General features: G+C 42.3%; 3 protein-coding genes across 3 annotated transcripts; all 3 read left to right on the plus strand.

Moving 5' to 3' along the window:
- Positions 1 to 953: 953 nt before the first annotated feature.
- On the plus strand, positions 954 to 1965 carry LOC132262331 (protein eyes shut-like). Its single transcript, XM_059761580.1, has 3 exons — positions 954 to 1055; positions 1117 to 1509; positions 1567 to 1965. The coding sequence occupies exons 1-3, from the start codon at positions 1013 to 1015 to the stop codon at positions 1749 to 1751; spliced, it is 621 nt and encodes a 206-aa protein (XP_059617563.1). The 5' UTR covers positions 954 to 1012; the 3' UTR covers positions 1752 to 1965.
- Positions 1966 to 7910: 5945 nt separating this feature from the next.
- LOC132262218 (uncharacterized) lies at positions 7911 to 9288 on the plus strand. The gene is made up of 2 exons (XM_059761405.1): positions 7911 to 7987; positions 8048 to 9288. The coding sequence occupies exons 1-2, from the start codon at positions 7936 to 7938 to the stop codon at positions 9229 to 9231; spliced, it is 1236 nt and encodes a 411-aa protein (XP_059617388.1). The 5' UTR covers positions 7911 to 7935; the 3' UTR covers positions 9232 to 9288.
- Positions 9289 to 10320: 1032 nt separating this feature from the next.
- On the plus strand, positions 10321 to 14340 carry LOC132261605 (protein psiQ-like). The gene is made up of 8 exons (XM_059760492.1): positions 10321 to 10421; positions 10484 to 11371; positions 11531 to 11647; positions 11749 to 11877; positions 11937 to 12689; positions 12758 to 12868; positions 13186 to 13308; positions 13368 to 14340. The coding sequence occupies exons 1-8, from the start codon at positions 10361 to 10363 to the stop codon at positions 14318 to 14320; spliced, it is 3135 nt and encodes a 1044-aa protein (XP_059616475.1). The 5' UTR covers positions 10321 to 10360; the 3' UTR covers positions 14321 to 14340.
- The last annotated feature ends 3331 nt before the right edge of the window (positions 14341 to 17671 follow it).

The following is a 17671-nucleotide window of genomic DNA, read 5'->3' on the forward strand; positions in this document are numbered from 1 at the left end:
CTTATGTATTCATCTATGTACTGGCATATGAACATATTGTACTAAAGAATAAACACTTCAGAGTTACTTGGAAATCTTAGCGAATAAAATTTAGCATATAAGGTTTGACAAAAAAATTTGGACGTAGATTGTAAAGTGTCTTGTATTGGACTTTTGATCCCCCTTTTTAGGAGCTAAAATTAATTTATCATATCGCCAATGCGCGCGACTAATTTTTGTCAAGAGAAATATCTTTATTGGCATCAAGAGAGCAATTTTTCGTTTTCAACACTCACACCCCGCCAAGCCATAAGCATTCCCGCGAGATGAGGAAATAAAGAAATTGTAGAAATAATGTCAACAAGAACATTTGTAAAATGCTAGAACATGTATGACTTTATGATTTTCAACAATAAACCGAAGAATAACAACTTGAATATCCGTTTTCCTCTTTCCCACGTCATTTTTCTCATATGTCGCAAGATGTGATGGCAAAAGGGGAAAATTACATTGTGACTCATTGCATTAACCCATAAAATTCAGTTGAATATAGTCCATAATACGTGGCCAAAAATACGATTCTGGCTAGAGTTCTGGCACAGTTTTTGACCCATTCATCATTAGCTTTGATTCTAGATCATGATTTTCTAGCCTCAACTCATTCTCAGTAATATTGTGTAATTTTTCTTTTCACTCCCATTTCATGGGTTAAGAGAGTTTGATGACAAACATGATTACGGGCACAAAATCTGGCGAGAGTGCGTCAGGAGAGTGCTTTAGTTCGGTCAGTCGAGATAAGGGACAACGCCAGGTGAAAATATTCCATTTCCAATTCATTATAGGCTGTGTGTGCCCAAATGAGATAGACAGCAACACGACCTGGTGATTATTTATCTAGCAACTCCACCAATTCTCCCTGTTATCATAACCAGAGTGAAAAGGTATAAAAGCCCAGTGCGAAATCACGACTCAACACTCGCCTTGTCTCTTTTGGAAACACCACGTGTTGGAAGTGATCAGATTCGAGTGAAAAATGAAGGTGATTGTGATTATTCTAGCCATTTTCGTGGCTCAAGGTGTGTAAATTTAGTGACCGATCCTCGGAATATCAGTGTTGATTCTTTACTCTTGATTCAGGATACTCCCAGCGACACTGCTTCATTTGCCAGAACTGCAACGATCCCTTCGACACGGGTGCTGCGCAAAGACATTTGTGCACTGCTGACAATATCTTTCAGCCACCAGGACAGGAACCTCCGGTTACTCCTCCAATCACTCCTCCGCCTGATGGCCCACCAGCAACCACTGAACCACCCACCTTGACTCCTCCGACTGAGGCTCTTCCCCCGGGAGAAGATCCTACACTTCCCCCGATCAATGGGATTCCGACAACGACCACCCTCCAGCCAACACCCGCAGATGTTCCCCAGGGACTCTACAGGAAGCGCCGCAATGCCGTGGCTTACAACGATCCTGAGCCAGACCCCGCCAACCAGCAATTCCGCTGTTTCATAGCCCACAGAGATGTTGGTGAGTATCAAAACCAGACGAACGCAACGCAAACTCTAACTTTGCACTCATTCTTAGGTGGAAACCGCCAAACAGAGCGAGGATGCACGGTATATTTGGGCGACGAGACGTGTGGCTTCTTGGGTGTCACCGGAAATAATTGCAGAGTTTGCGACAGCGACGGTTGCAACAGTGGCTCGAGGTTCACCTTGTCCATCTTGACGCTCATCGCGGCACTTTTCATCGTAGTGCGACTTCATTAAGCTCTTTGTGAGACGCTAGGTAGCTCGTTAGAGTTTAATTGCCAATTATGAACCATATATATTTAGCTATGTATTTTGTAAGCTCTAAGAATAGCATGTACATATGAGATTACACGATTGGTCTCCTATTTATTAAGTCAAGTGGAGCTCACTGCACTGCATCCTTCACTCTCATACTCACACTTCTCATAAATTGGGCGTTAATAAATTTATTGATTGGAGTCACAAAACGTGAAATCTTTTAATGTCTGGGGAAATTCGTGACTTATTTAGCTTGAGCTTAAAGTCACCTTTATCAAAAATCCCCTGAAATCTTAACTTTATCAGTGTGAAAATATTTCCTAACACTTTTATTAATCCTTTGCGATGAATCAGAGTTCGTCTTGTGATAATGAGTTTCCATTGGATTATTCGCAATTTCTTGGAAAGGTTTCAGGGGATTTTACTTGTATGTTCTTTCACAATTGATACTCTCTTTTTTCATCATGTTCTCCAAAGTTGAACAATAACCAGGCGCCCCCATTAACACTATATGAAAAATGCGTCTCGACTAAACATAGAAACAGGCAATAAAAAAGTGATTAACTTACTGATAAAGGAACTTTCGGTCCTTCTTCAGAATTGAATGTTATCAACTTTTTTCACAGGAAATGGTCAAGAAATTTAAAACGATAAATTAATCCTCTTGAAACACACTTCGCTGATTTTTCGAGGAAACCTTTGAATGTGTGATTAGTTTATACTTTCATTAATCACATCAATGGCAAATTCGTGTTCCCAAAATGACGAATGATAAAATATTGGCTTTATGAAGTGATATTGATATGCGGTGGAAAATTGATCACATTCTGTCTTTCGTACTGAAATTTTGCCATTCAAGTCAGATATTTAAATGATTCTTAAGTCTGAATTTGCACATATGTTACATTTATTACCGACATTTAGAGAAGCAAATTCTTCGACGCTCTCCGTTATATAGTTTACAGATAATCAATTCGCTCTGCTCTGAATACCTTGCTCAAATAGACCCATGCAGTTTGGCTGAAGGAAAAATAGGAAATCAGCAAAATCACATCACCGCATTGAACACTGTTCAACCTGCAACGTCTCAAATTTATTCTTATCACTAAAAAAACACATAGTCTGTAGATATGAACATATTGATGATAATGAACTTTCTCCTATAATTCCTGAATTGTATCAACGTATTCACCTTACATAAAGCGAAAAGATATTCTCCTTTGAGGAATTTGAGACGACACAGAAATCGCAAATTCTCTTAAAACTTTAATACGTGTTTATGATTTCTTATCAAAAAACTGAGTTTTGATAAATCTTCAGACTCGATTTTCAGCTTTTTTACCCTGAAATTACCTGACAAATTCAGTCTAAAGCAAGTCTTTATCGAGTTCAGTCCTCCAAAAATGAATAAAAATCATCTTTATTTGCTCATTTTGGGCCTGAATTCATTGTGTCTTTTCACTTCAAGTCAAGAAATACAATGTATAGTTTGTGATGAGTCGCAGAATCCAGATTGCAGATACCTTAACAATCATCATCAGCCCGTAGTTTGTCAACCTGGACCTGTCGATGCTACTGGATGCTACAGATACGAATCAAGTCAGCGAGAGAGAGACTTCTAAGAAACAGTTCATGTTATATTTCCCCATTTTCAGATAACAACGTGATTAGAGGATGTGTGTCGAGTTTGGTTGGAACTCCACGTTTGCAAGATTGTCAAGCAGGTGTCATTTGTAAAATATGCCACACTAGTTCATGCAATTCTAAAGGTGAGTTTACTTTGAGTCACTTCTGAATTCATTTTTACACCCATGATTATAATTGTAGTTGACTTCCAACGCTGCTACAGTTGCAATTCTGGCTTAGATTATGATTGTCTCAGGGTTCAGAATGATACCAGGCCTGTTACAGTGTGTCATGACTATATGGATTCTTGTGTGAATATAATTCAGGAACACACAAGACTCACAATTCGTGGATGCACACTGGAAATCGATGCTATGCACACTGCTATGGATCATCTGAGACTAACATGCCCAGCTAACTTATGTAACACCAATATCTTTCCTGTCTGGAGGGCAACGTGCCATCAGTGCGATTCCGGAGAAGAATGCAATAGAAATGGCACGGAAACCACTCAGTATTTGATGCCTTGTAAGATCTTTTGGCAGGAAGATCAGTGTTACTCAGTCCTCAGAGATCGCCAAGCTGTTCGTGGATGCATAAAAGATGCTGATGCAAACGTGGCATTTTGCCAAAATTCTGAAACATGCGAGATTTGCACAGAATCTGGATGTAATTTCCGCCCGGCAAGTAGACCAGGTAGTCTTCAATGCATTAGGTGCCAGAATTTGGCACACTGTACTTGGGGATTTCCTACTTCCACTGTGTTCCTTACTAGTTGTCAAGGAGATGTCTGGATGGGAGAAGTTGAATCGTGCCAGACCGGTCTTGGCCCCAACAACAATGTTATGCGAGGATGTTCCCACCATCATGCATCTGATTATTCATGTCCTGAGAATTACTCCTGTTTGAAATGCCATGACAGTTTATGCAATAATGTGGCAATTACGAGACAAAGATGCATTCGCTGCCGCAGCAATGCTTCGGGTCAGGAGAGTTGCGCTGAAGAAGCTCAAGGTCTGCAAACAAGCGAATGTTCAGGAGATCAGCAGTCATTTTACGAGAGAGGATGCTATACCATGCGAAAACCGAATGGAATCGTCATTCGTGGTTGCAGAAGAGATCTCAGTCACGAGGATTTCTACACAACATGTTACGAACATGATAATCCCATTTGTATTACCTGTCTTGGTCAGGATTGCAACATTGGTCCAGCTCCTGCCAATGCAAATATTCTGCATCCGCTCTATACTCTATTACTATTCCTTGTAACAGCATTGAAATTTCTTTAAAAGAAAAATAAATTTTTTTGAGTGTACGTTCTGCAAATCAAGAGATAGCTGTGTCATAAATTTTGATTACACTCGGTATCATCTTATCAGGTGAACTTTTGCCAAGACACTAGACATTTGATATTGAGTTTTATTTTTATTGATTCCCCCCAAATGAATACTTTTCTTAATCTCTCAGTAGTCGACAAACCTTCATTTCATTCAGAAGTTCAGAAAAATGAACTACCTTTGCTTCTTCCTTCTGTTCTTCATAAAATTGTTCCTCGTTGTTCATGGTAATAAACTGTGTTTGCAGAATTTTAACCGAGCATTAAAAATCACTAATCATATTAACAGGACAATCAGAATGTATTGTATGTGATGAATCACAAGATCCTGACTGCAGATTGCTCGCAACTGCGCATGAAGCTCAACTTTGTCCTCCCGAATCGGACGTTACTACTAATGGGTGCTATCGATATGAAGCAAGTGAGTAATAAAGGAATTTAACAGAAAAAAGCCTTTTCTCAAATACTTTTCTTTTAGATAACAACGTGATTAGGGGATGTGTGTCGAGTCTGGTTGGAACACCTCTCTTGGAAGAATGTGAAACTGGCGTTACTTGCAAGATTTGCGAGGAAAATGGATGCAACTCCAAAGGTACATTAAACAAATCCACCAATGCAGATATATACTATATACCACTTCTCTTTGAATTTTTAGTTGACTTTCAACGATGTTACGACTGCAATTCTGGCACAGAAAATGATTGCCTCAGGGTTCAGAATGGCACCAGACCTAATCGAATCTGTGATGATTACATGGATTCATGTGTTCAAATAATTGAGGATCAAACTAGACTCACAATCAGAGGATGTACAAATGAAGTTGATGCTTCGCACACTCCTCTATCAAACATGAGATTGGCATGCACTGCTAATTTTTGCAACAACAACATTTATCCTATCTGGAGGGCAACGTGTCATCAGTGCGATTCCGGAGAAGAATGCAATAGAAACAGCACGGAAACCTTTGAGTATTTGATGCCTTGCAAGATCTTCTTTCAAGACGATTATTGCTACTCAGTTCTCAGAGATCGTCAAGCTGTTCGCGGATGTATCAGTGATGCTGATGTAAATGTTGACCTTTGCCAAACTTCTGATACATGTGAAACTTGCATAGAAACCGGCTGCAACTTTCGGCCAGCAAGTAGGCCGGCTGAACTCAAATGTGTTATGTGTTATCATAATCCAATCTGTAGCTGGGGATTTGCTGATCCCAATTTATTCGTGAATCAATGTGAAGAAGATGTCTGGATGGGAGAAGTAGAAGGATGTTACACTGGACGGAGCTTATTTAGTACTGTAACGAGAGGATGTTCCCTTAGCACTCACTACCCTTGCTCATCAGACTATGAATGTAATCATTGCCACACGGACAGATGTAATGCAATAGCGGTGGAGAAACAACAGTGCATTCACTGTCGAAGCGATATTCCTGGACAGGAATCTTGTGCAGATTCTGCACAAGGCTTGCCATTCAAGGAGTGTTCGGGAGATTACCAGGAGTATTTACAACGAGGATGTTATACAATGCGACAACCAGACGGTGTTGTCATTCGTGGATGCAAAAGGGATCTTAGTTATGAGGATTTTTACTGGAATTGCTCAGATGGATGCAACGATTTCTGCATCACATGCTCAGATAATGCATGCAACAATCGTCGAGCACCTTCTAATGCTAATGTTTCACGATCAATTTATATGATGATCATTATTTTAACATTAATGACTATTTGCAGATATGTAAACAACTAATAAAAGCAGAAGTGATACTCACGAGCTCACGTTCTTTCACATTGCTGAACCCTGCCTTTTCTACGAAGCGGGGTAATCTTTATCGGAAATCTACCTATTACACGTATTTTAACTTTGGTCGGTGAATAAGTCACTTGTTGCCGTACGATTGCAGTTTATCAGCTTGTGGATTTTTCGCTTGATTTTTCTCCAAATATCTAGACGGTTGATATAACTGGTTGTAAATAATCCAGTGATTTCACGCATATTTCCCAACCAACATCAATTCTCATCTTCCAGTCAGCAGTGAACCTTCGTCTGTTTCACAAGTCGCAAAAAATCAAGTGCCATAAGTAATCAATATTCCTATTATCAAAGTAAACCTATTACTAAATAAAAGTGCGATAATAAATGGGTCGAAACATTCTTTACCTACTTCTGTGTTTCGAAACACTATTCTCTCTTGCTTATGGTAATAGAGTTAGTTTGTGGTGATTTGAATGACTTTTATTAAAACTGGTAATTTTTCATTAGGACAAATCAATTGCATTGTCTGCGACTCGAGAAATGATCCTGGGTGTGCAACATTGGAAGACATCTCTTCATTTTCGACTCTATGTGAAAATGACAATGAGTGTGCCACTTTTATTGGTCAGTATTTTCAAATAAAAAAAAATTGCAAAAAGTTATCTTTGCTCATTCCAATTGCAGATGAGGGCAGATACACTGTGAGAGGATGTCATACTACAGTCATGGCTCCCTGTTTGGCTACAGATGATCTATGTGTTCTTTGTTTGGGGAACAACTGCAATAATCGAATGTATCCATCAGAAAGAATAGAGTGCTATCAATGTGTGGATTGTGAAAACGCAGAAACAGCACATCCTGCTAGACCTTGTCGAGACTATCAAGAAAATGGCAAATGTTTTATGGCTGTGGAGGAAAACCAAGGTAATAAAACCAGATCAATTATGCCGATTCTGACCCTAAGTTAAATTTACAGGAACAATGACTACCTTCAGAGGTTGTACTTCTGACGCTGATGACACTGCAGCGAAACAAGGGTGCTCTAAGGCAGATAACTACTGCTTGGACTGCGAAACAAGTGGTTGCAACAGTCAAGATCAGTCCGCTCCAAGCACTCTGTCTTGCGTTCAGTGCACAGAAGCAGATTCCTACTGCAGTTCACCTGAGGAGACAAACTCTCAACCCTGTTCCCACGACGTTGTTTTCGGCCGAAACGATGAATGCTACTCTTACAGACTAGGAGATGGCCGAATGGCACGAGGATGCCTCCTTGATCCATCCACTCCTGCTGAGTATAAACAAGAGTGCAGTGAAACCAGTGAAAATTGCCAGATTTGCTCCACATCAGGATGCAATACAAATGCCCTGTCAGAGATCATGTGTGTCGTATGCGACGAGTCGGAAGATCCCGATTGCAGAACACTGTTGAACGAACATCCACTCCAAATGTGCCTACCCGGGCCCTATTACGCTACTGGATGTTATCGTCGTGAATTAAGTGGGTGATTTAATACTCTTAGATTGTAGCCACTCCATACTTAACTTCTTACTTTTGCAGATAACAACGTTGCCAGAGGGTGTGTATCGGAGTTACAAGGCACTCCGATCTTAGAAGATTGTCACGTCGGCGAAGTTTGCAAAATTTGCAACACTGATGGCTGTAATTCAAAGGTGAATTTCCAGGAATGCTACAACTGCAACTCCGATGTGGATTCTGATTGCCTCAGGGTTCAGAACAATACAAGTTCTGCTGTTATTTGTCACGATTACATGGATTCATGTGTGCAAATGATCCAGGATGTCTACAGAATTACACTTAGAGGGTGTACAAATGAGATTGATTCCATGCATAATCCTCTACCAAGCATGAGATTGGCATGCACTGCTAATTTTTGCAACAGCAACATTTATCCCATCTGGAGGGCAACGTGTCATCAGTGCGATTCCGGAGAAGGATGCAATAGAAACAGTACGGAAACTACTGAGTATTTGATGCCTTGCAAGATCTTCTGGCAGGACGATCAGTGTTACTCAGTTCTCAGAGATCGTCAAGCTGTTCGCGGATGCCTCAGTGATGCTGATGCAAACGTGGCCTATTGCCAAGAATCGGACATTTGCGAGAGCTGCATTCAGGCTGGTTGCAACTTCCGCCCGGCGTCAAGACCCCCAGCACTCTCTTGCGTCTCTTGTCAGTATGACGAAGCTTGCAGCTGGGGATTCCCGGTGACGAGTGGGGAATCATGCGAAGAAGATGTCTGGATGGGAGAGGTTGAAGGATGCTACACTGGTGTACGTGAAAATGGTGACGTAGTTAGAGGATGCTCACTTGGATCTGCTCCATGTCCTACCGATCATGAGTGCAACCACTGTCAAAGCAACAACTGCAACAGTGTTGCCATCAATAGACAGGAGTGTATACATTGTCGTAGCGATGCTAACGGCCAGGAGTCCTGTGCGGAAGAAACTGCAGGTCTGGAACCTAGACAGTGTTCGGGAGATCACCAAACTTTCCAATTAAGAGGATGCTACACCATGAGAAAGCCCAACGATATTGTCATTCGAGGATGTATGAGAGATCTTAGCTCCGAAGACATTGTCAGTTGCCAGAGTGATGATCATTTCTGCAATGTTTGCTTGGAACAAGGTTGCAACATCGGACCAGCTCCTGCAAAAGCTGCTATTCAACACCCATTCTTTTTGCTTATTCTGCTTTCTTCAATTATGCTTTTCCGACTATTGTAAAACCTTATCAATTTCAAAAGTTCACAAGTGGTTTTTTGTATGGGAATAAATATTGAAAAGAACACATTTCTCCCGATATATTTTCTATCTCTATCTCTCTCTCTCTCTCTCACTCTTCATATAGAGGATCATCAATCAAATTGATATGGCTCTGCAGAATTTTGCGGGAAGCGATAAGAGACTCACATTTTCATTCACTATCGCTGCGAGATGTTTTCACTCTATTTGACAAAAGGGGATTTTCTACAAATATGATGACTCATTGGAAACTAAATACAAACACATGAGACAAAATGCGCAAATGCGAGTTTTTCCTATTGTATTGTGCAAAAATACTGAATAACTTTATGATCATTTTATTGAAGTGCGGGTATCGCTTCTCAATATCATTTAGCCTGTAATTTCTTGAGATATTTCACCCATTTCCTGGTGCAAAAGTGTACAAATATGTAGGTACAGACTATTGAAACTGTCCTATTATTTTACTGCACCTTTGTTAATCAAATAGATCACAAATAAGTAAAAAATATCATTTGAACAGAAATGGACTTAAACTATGTGAAAACTAAATACTTTAAGTTTTTTCATGAACTGATACTGTAAATTGATGTTGATCAGAAAAAATTCAAGAAACAAGTATCATATAATTTCGTGACGCGCAGCGTATTACATAAACACTTTGTAGGTCAGGCGGTAAAATTTATGACATACCACAAATTCATCATATTTATTATAAAGAAAAGTACAAATTAAATAAAAAGTATGTGATACAATCAATTAAATTTTTTCCATGCTTTCAAAGAATTTGTCATTTCACAAGACTGATCCCTAACGATCTTTTGATCAGTTAAGTGCTGTCCGATAGAGAGTGGACTTGTGCCATAAAGATATTTAGAAAAATTTTACCTATTCGGACATCCAATGTTTGCGCCCCTCGAATGAGTCAATAAATAATCGAATAGGCAATAAAGTTTGATAATCAACCCACTCGAAATCAATTATTCTTGCATATCTCTGGCACTTGTCCCTTGTATCTAGTGGACTAGCGAGAGAAGTTAAGGTTGATTTTCAGTGAATTCTCCTCAGTTTCTTTCGGATCTTCCAGCGGTGTGGAAGGTACGGCAGAGCCATGGAGAAGAAGTTACTAAACGTTGTAATCTTAGTGATTTGTGGAATTAGTCTAGTTCATGGTGCGTTATGTCCTAAGACTAGACTGCAAGAGTACTCCTATTAAACAATCTATTTATCTTAGGTCAGAGAACATGTCATAGTTGCGATTCGGCAACAGACCCGTCATGTGCAACGCTTGCGATTACACCTCTGCCTACCAAGACCTGCACTACAGCCACAGACTCTTGCGTCAGTGCAATCAACGGAGAAAGGACGGTAAGAGGATGTCTTGCTGATGACTTCGGAGGAATTTGCTCTGGCGAACTGTGTGAATCTTGCGGTGCCAACAATTGCAATGCTGGCATCTTCCCTCTGAACAGAGCACAATGTCACAAGTGCGCGGGAGCTGAATGCGCGGAAGTTACGAACAACGATTACCTAACAGTCTGCGAGCGCTATGTTGAAAATGATTCCTGCTACAGTGTTGTCGTTGATGAAAATCTCTTACTCACATACCGCGGCTGCGCCTCAGAACCAACTACCGACGTAGGAAGACAAGAGTGCACCAGACTCGACGAACAAGGCTTCTGTGTAACCTGCACTGCAGCTGGTTGCAACAATCAAGCGGCTAAGGCACCGTCTCAATTAAACTGCATGAAATGCGACGGAGATACTTCTTGCCGCTACAAACAGCCTGAGGACTTTGGCTTGCCCTGCTACTATGATGTCATCCTTGGACGCACTGAGTACTGCTACAGCTACATCGGCAACAACAACAGAGTGTCCCGAGGATGTCTCGATGACGAATTCGTTGGGGAGACAAACTATCGTGAACTCTGCGAAGCTAACCCTGAGACTTGCACCTTGTGCGCCTACAATCTTTGCAACTACGAGAACTACGCTTATCACACTTGCTTCTCATGTGACGGTCACGACGATCCTAATTGCGACACCCTGGATGGATGGTATGAGGCTCAGGAGTGCCCTGGAGGAACCATAGATCAAGTGGGATGCTTCACAGCTACAACTGGTGAGCCACTTTTATCATCTCAATTGTAAATTTCAGTGACAGTTGAATAACTTGATCTTGAGTGCTTTTGACGACTTGATTAGATTATCGAAATTTTGTGGTCTATTTTGCAACTCAATGGCTTATTACATAAGATAATTTTGGATCCACTCCTTGTAGATGGTGTGACAATGAGAGGATGTGTATCACAGCTTCATCCCGACGAAGTCACTTATTGCAGCAACCCCCAAGTAAGCAGCTGCACTCTCTGCGATGCTAATGGTTGCAACGGGAGGCGTAAGTGTCCTTCATGAACAATGCTATCTTATCATGTGTTGTTTTTCTTTCTTGAAATAGATTTATGACTTACTTCCCACGGTTTTCATATCTCATTTCAGCTCCTAAGACATGTATCACATGCGATTCTAGTAATGATCCCAATTGTGCAACTGTTGCTGATCCACAAGCCCTGACCCAGTACAGCCAAGAATGCTCATCATCCTCTGCTATCTGTATCTCCAGAATTTGTAAGTGAATACATAGATCCGAATTTCGATGATGTCATAATCAATCCTGATATTATTAGCCAATGGATACACCCAACGTGGCTGTTCTGGAACAATCTCCTGCACTTCTGGTAATCCTTGCATGCAGTGCGATGGACCCAATTGCAACAACGATGTCCTGCCTACTGACCGTCTTAAGTGCCATAAGTGCTCAGGAGCTAACTGTGCTGACATTACGGATAACACCAATCTTGAAGTTTGTGAAATGTACAACGTCAACGATCAGTGCTTCACCGTCGTGACTGACGAAGAAGTGACCCACCGTGGATGCTATTCGGATCCCAGCTCATCCACAGCCAAATCCGTTTGCACACAGCACGAATCCGGCCAAGACAGATGCGTTAAGTGCGAAGGCGAGGGATGCAATACTCAAGCCATTAAGACTCCGGCCACTCATTCCTGTGTCAAGTGCACAGGAGCTGGTTGTTCCGAAAATCAGGACTCCACTCCCGGAGAAGCTTGCTTCGGTGATGTTCTCTTGGGTCGCACCGAACAATGCTATTCTTACATCTATGACAACGGCAATATTCAGCGCGGATGCCTGTACGATCCAAGTACTCCCCAGGCTATTAGTACGGAATGCTCCAACTCCCCTGGAGGACGTTGCAAAGTCTGCGATGGAGCCAATTGCAATACTGAGGAGATAACTATCACAGAAACTTGCTACTCGTGCGACTCTGAACTGAATCCTGGATGTGCCACCATGACAGGAACCATTGAGACCAAGCAGTGTCCCATCGGCACTCTACTTGGCTGTTTCCGTTCCCAAGTTGGTAAGATGCTGCAAAATTATATTTGAAATCTCCAACAAGGTTCAAAATACATTTCTTCTACTTATCAGATGGTATTGTCGTTCGTGGCTGTGCTGGAGAACTCGTGAGTGGTGAAATCACTCTTTGCCAGCGCGGAGCTCAGTGCAAACTCTGCGATGGCAACAATTGCAACGAAAAAGGTGCGTAATCATTTCCTCATTGCCCATAAATTGGCCACAAGCATCGTCAAATATTTTCATTAAGTTCCATAGCACAATCTATAGCAATGATAAGATAACATTTTGCTATCACGAATACCTGAACACTGTCAATAGCCATCATTAGCAGTGAAGCGAAAAGTAAATTGGGGAGTTTAATCAATAAAACAAATCAGCCGATCAATCGATTCAATGTCAAATTACCGGATCTCACGCGGATTTTATTGTCACTATTTAGCTTGTAATTCAATAACATTTTAAGATCCGAGAAATCAATATATGGTCTCTTGTCGTTTCAGTTGACTTCCAGCGATGCTACAGTTGTAATTCTGCTAACAATGGAGCTTCTTGCTATAACGCACAAGACACGGCAAATCAAGCGACATGCTCAGACTACATGGATTCCTGTATTGTTGCAATTGGTATGATGTTTTCTTCACATTCCACAATTCTTTCTAATCTTATATAATCGCATTTTCAGGTAGCAACGGCGAAACACTCAGAGGCTGCGCCTCTGCCTACTCTAGTCAATTCCCTATTTGCAGCGGCAGTACTTGTCAGATCTGCCCTGATGGCTATTGTAACGGAGCCGTTTTCCCCGCGGATCGCGCTCGGTGTCATCAATGTTCAGGATCAGACACCTGCGCCGGGAGCTTGGGCTCGGGCAGCGACACTTTGCAGCTCTGCTCCACCTACACTCCGAATGACCAATGCTACAGTGTTGCTGCCAACCAGGAGATGCACCGTGGATGCCGTAGTGACTCTACCAATGGCAACACTCACTGCAATTCTGCCGGAGGCAGTTGTGTAACATGCAGTGGTGCTGGTTGCAATTCCCAGGCTGGCAGGAGCAATCCTACTCTATCCTGCGTGAAGTGTTCCGCAACAGACCCAGCTTGTCTCTGGGGCTTCGGCAGCAATTCTGCACAGCCATGCACAAACCAAGTATGGCTGGGTTCCACGGAGTCCTGCTTCAGGGCCCAAACCAGCAGCGGTGCCAATCGCGGTTGCACACTTGATAATCCTAATCAGTGCCCAGACTCCAGTTCCTGCACAACATGCTCTCAAAATGGCTGCAATACAGCTACATTCGCGCGTCAGGAATGTCTCAGGTGCAAGAGTGATGTTGAAGGAGAGGAGAATTGTGGTCCAGAACCAGACGAGTACAGCTCCACACAGTGCGAAGCAGGAGGCGATGAAAGTTACGAAAAACGAGGCTGCTATTTGCTTGTTGATGATGACGGTTTGGTGACGAGAGGTTGTGCTAAGGACCTCAGCGATAGCTCGTTGGCCGAGTGCAAGGACGATGACAACGAGTCTTGTCAATACTGCGAAGACAATGGATGCAACAGATGGGCAGGAGCTTCGGCTATTGAGGCCATCTCGTTTGGAGCTATGCTTCTGATTGCCGTTGTAGCAAAGGTCCTCAATTAAACATGAAGTTGTAAATTGCTTCAGAGAATAAATGTTATATTAAACTAAAGCAGTGCCTTTAAGTCCGTAGTATAATTTTGATCATCGTAAATGATGATTTCAGTTTTTTCCGCGTGAAGATTTTCAAAATAAAAACATCTTGTTTTATGAACTTATAATAGTATTACACTTTCTACTGAGTTAGTAAAGAAATTATTAATTGATGGTGCTTTATTCAAATTGAACTCTTTCGTATTTCACAGAGTAAGCTTATGGGGCGATGAACTCAAAAGCATGCAAAGCTTATGCGCATAGTTACATGTTGTTACACACGAGAAAATCCATTGTCGGTAGTTGAGGCTCCCCGTCCCTATTTGCTGCCACTTATCAAACACATATTGGAAAATGAATAACCCCGCGGACACATTATTAATTGGCGCACACTCATCAAGTGTTAAACTTGATTTTATCTGAATAGATAAATTCCCTGGTTCCTCATAGTTTGCAATTAGTACCACCGCAGTTGTCTCCCAGGTCTGTGTAGTGCAAAAGAATGGCAAGGAAGGGAGTGATTTTTCTGGCTACTTTGCTCACCCTGATTGTTGTGACTAATGCGCAGGGGTCAGGATCCTGCCTCACTTGCCACTCCAGTGAAGAACCCAACTGTGCTACTCTCAGGGATGAGTCTCTACTGATACGATCGTGCGAAGAAGGCCAGGATCATTGCTTCACCCAAATGGATGGTTAATATCTCAATGAAGAGATTCTCATATCAATGCGCGTATTTATTTAATATCTTGTATTCCATAGAGTTTGGGCATATCATTCGTGGATGTGGAACTGCGTCTATTTGTCAGGAATTTGAATCGTGCACTGCCTGTCAGGGTCAGAGTTGCAACAATGGCCTGTACCCTGTAGGTAGGCTCCAGTGTCACAAGTGTTCAGGAGAAGAGTGTGCTGCTCCCCATGTTGGTCCTGTTGAAGTCTGTCACATTTACAATCCAGACGATTTATGTTACACGGTTGTTGAAGATGGTAGGCTATCCTGAAGGTGAAAAATTCTCGAAAACCAGATCTTTAACATTGTCATTCATACATAGGTGTGGACAATGATCCTGATATCACACACCGCGGGTGCTATTCCGATGAGGAATCGAACAAGTGTCTAGAATTGGAATATTGCGTCACCTGCACCGGAAACGGTTGCAATAACCATCCACCATCTGGTATGACTGAGTTGTCCTGTATTCAGTGCATGGAACCTGATCCTGCTTGCCGATATGAGTACAATGAGGAGCAAGGACAGAATTGTGGTTACATAGCTTTGCTGGGTCGACCTGAACGGTGCTATACTCACACCGACAGTGATGGAAGGGTCACCAGAGGGTGTCTGGACGACTTTAGAACATTGCCACAGTACCAAAGTGACTGTGACGGCATCAAGGATGGCTGCACAATTTGTACATCAAGCAATTGTAACAGAGAGCAAGTGGCAGATCCTGGAACGTGTGTCTCCTGCAATGGTCAAGTGGACCAAAACTGCAACCTCCTGACTAGCACACCTACAATCATCGATTGTCCCACAGGACCCCATGACAAGCGCGGATGCTTCAGAATGGAAACGGGTGAGTTTGGCACAATCAATTTCAATTAAGTATAGCGAACCGGCGATGATGCGCTAATTGCTAATTGAACTTCACTTAGCTGTTTTTATACACCCCCGATAACGTCTGTTACCTTATCAGTCTTGTTCATCTACATGCGAAGGTCTCACTAGGTCGTGATTTCTTGTTCTCTCTCTATAATGACTGTTTTGGATTATTACCGAATTGTTTCACTTTCATGGTCATCCACGTGAAGATGGACTGGTGTCAAGAGGATGCGTCAGCTCTTTGGATGATGATGCACTGAACAGATGTCGCACTGGCCAAGATTGCAAGATTTGTCTTGAATCCAACTGCAACACTAAAGGTAAGTGAACTAATCCAATCACTAATTTCAAGCCTAATCCTTGGTATTTCTTTTTATAGTTAACTTTCAAAAGTGCTACTCTTGCAACTCCAATGAAGATCAGGAGTGCATCATGTCCCAGACTGACGAAGATCCAGTGACTTGTTCGGAGTATGTTGAGAACTGCCTGACTTACATTGATCCTGAAACACAAAGAACCGTCAGAGGATGCCAAGGACATCTCACACTTCCTCCAGGAGTCAATTGTCCGTCTGATCTCTGCTCAGAGTGTTCAGGAGAGGCTTGTAACTCACTTGTCTTTCCGGCGGGACGTCGCTCCTGTAACAGATGCTACTCCACGACAGATTGTGAGAAGGATCTCTCAGTCGACACGGCTTTCCAGAGTGTGTGCGAGTTTTATGATTCTCAAGATCAATGCTTCTCAGTGCTGGTGCAGGATATTATTCATCGCGGTTGTCTCAGCGACGCTTCGCCGGGAGTGCAACACTGTCAGGACAATCCCGACACCTGCTTGATCTGTAATGCACAGAATTGCAACTCTATCGGAGCCTACAGGGAAGCTTCCATGCACTGCGTGAAGTGTTCTGCTGGCGATCCTGCCTGCGAGTGGGCCTATCTCTCGAGCGCCTCAGTCAAATGTGACGGAAGCATAGGATTGGGGGAGGATGAGAGCTGCTATGTTCATCACGATGCGAATCATCAGATCGTGAGGGGATGCACTCTTGAGGACCCCAGTGTATGCCAGGATCAGGACTCCGACTGTGAGATTTGCATGGGCGACGGATGCAATAACAAGGCGATAGCTAAGCAGTCTTGCATCCAATGTCGGAGCGACAGAGAAGGCGAAGAAATCTGTGCAGATCAAGCCGAAGGGATCAACGCTACTCTCTGTGAAGAAATTGATACCACGTATGAAAACCGAGGATGCTTCGTTCAACAAATGGATGATGGAGCCGTGAGAAGAGGCTGCGCCACAGATCTGAGCTCCAGTGAACTCGAGGAGTGCAAAGGTGAAGAGGAGGACAGCGCCTGTAGTTATTGCACTGGGGAAGGATGTAATGATTATCCAGGAGGATCTTCAGCAGTCTCAGTATCTTATTTATTGCTTCTTGCATCATTACTATCTATATTAGCTTCTGATCATTGAAGTGTGCAATTTCACGCAGAAATATCATTATCTTCTCGATTAGCGTTCAATCAAGTGAAGTTATGTTGTAATCTTATTGATGTTAATAAAGCGTCCTGTAAAATAGTTTATAAACCGAATTTTTCCAGTGCCTCCTTCAACTGCCTCAACGTGAAAATCATTGGAAGAAAGTTATGTATTTACTCCTTAAAAGTCCTCCTTTTCTAAGTGACTGACTTTCTGCTTCATTTATCGCCAAGCTACACAGCTGAACG

Source organism: Phlebotomus argentipes, unplaced genomic scaffold (assembly GCF_947086385.1).
Source record: "Phlebotomus argentipes unplaced genomic scaffold, Phlebotomus argentipes genome assembly contig_15, whole genome shotgun sequence".
Classification (NCBI taxonomy): domain Eukaryota; kingdom Metazoa; phylum Arthropoda; class Insecta; order Diptera; family Psychodidae; genus Phlebotomus; species Phlebotomus argentipes.

Excerpts from the sequence above, each read along its gene's own strand:
- LOC132262331 (XM_059761580.1), top strand. The coding sequence starts at position 1,013 with ATGAAGGTGATTGTGATTATTCTAGCCATTTTCGTGGCTCAAG. Across the intron at positions 1,056-1,116 it reads AGCCATTTTCGTGGCTCAAG|GATACTCCCAGCGACACTGC; the intron begins GTGTGTAAATTT and ends CTCTTGATTCAG. Across the intron at positions 1,510-1,566 it reads CATAGCCCACAGAGATGTTG|GTGGAAACCGCCAAACAGAG; the intron begins GTGAGTATCAAA and ends ACTCATTCTTAG.
- LOC132262218 (XM_059761405.1), top strand. The coding sequence starts at position 7,936 with ATGTGCCTACCCGGGCCCTATTACGCTACTGGATGTTATCGTCGTGAA. Across the intron at positions 7,988-8,047 it reads ATGTTATCGTCGTGAATTAA|ATAACAACGTTGCCAGAGGG; the intron begins GTGGGTGATTTA and ends TTACTTTTGCAG.
- LOC132261605 (XM_059760492.1), top strand. The coding sequence starts at position 10,361 with ATGGAGAAGAAGTTACTAAACGTTGTAATCTTAGTGATTTGTGGAATT. Across the intron at positions 11,372-11,530 it reads ATGCTTCACAGCTACAACTG|ATGGTGTGACAATGAGAGGA; the intron begins GTGAGCCACTTT and ends CACTCCTTGTAG. Across the intron at positions 13,309-13,367 it reads TTCCTGTATTGTTGCAATTG|GTAGCAACGGCGAAACACTC; the intron begins GTATGATGTTTT and ends TCGCATTTTCAG.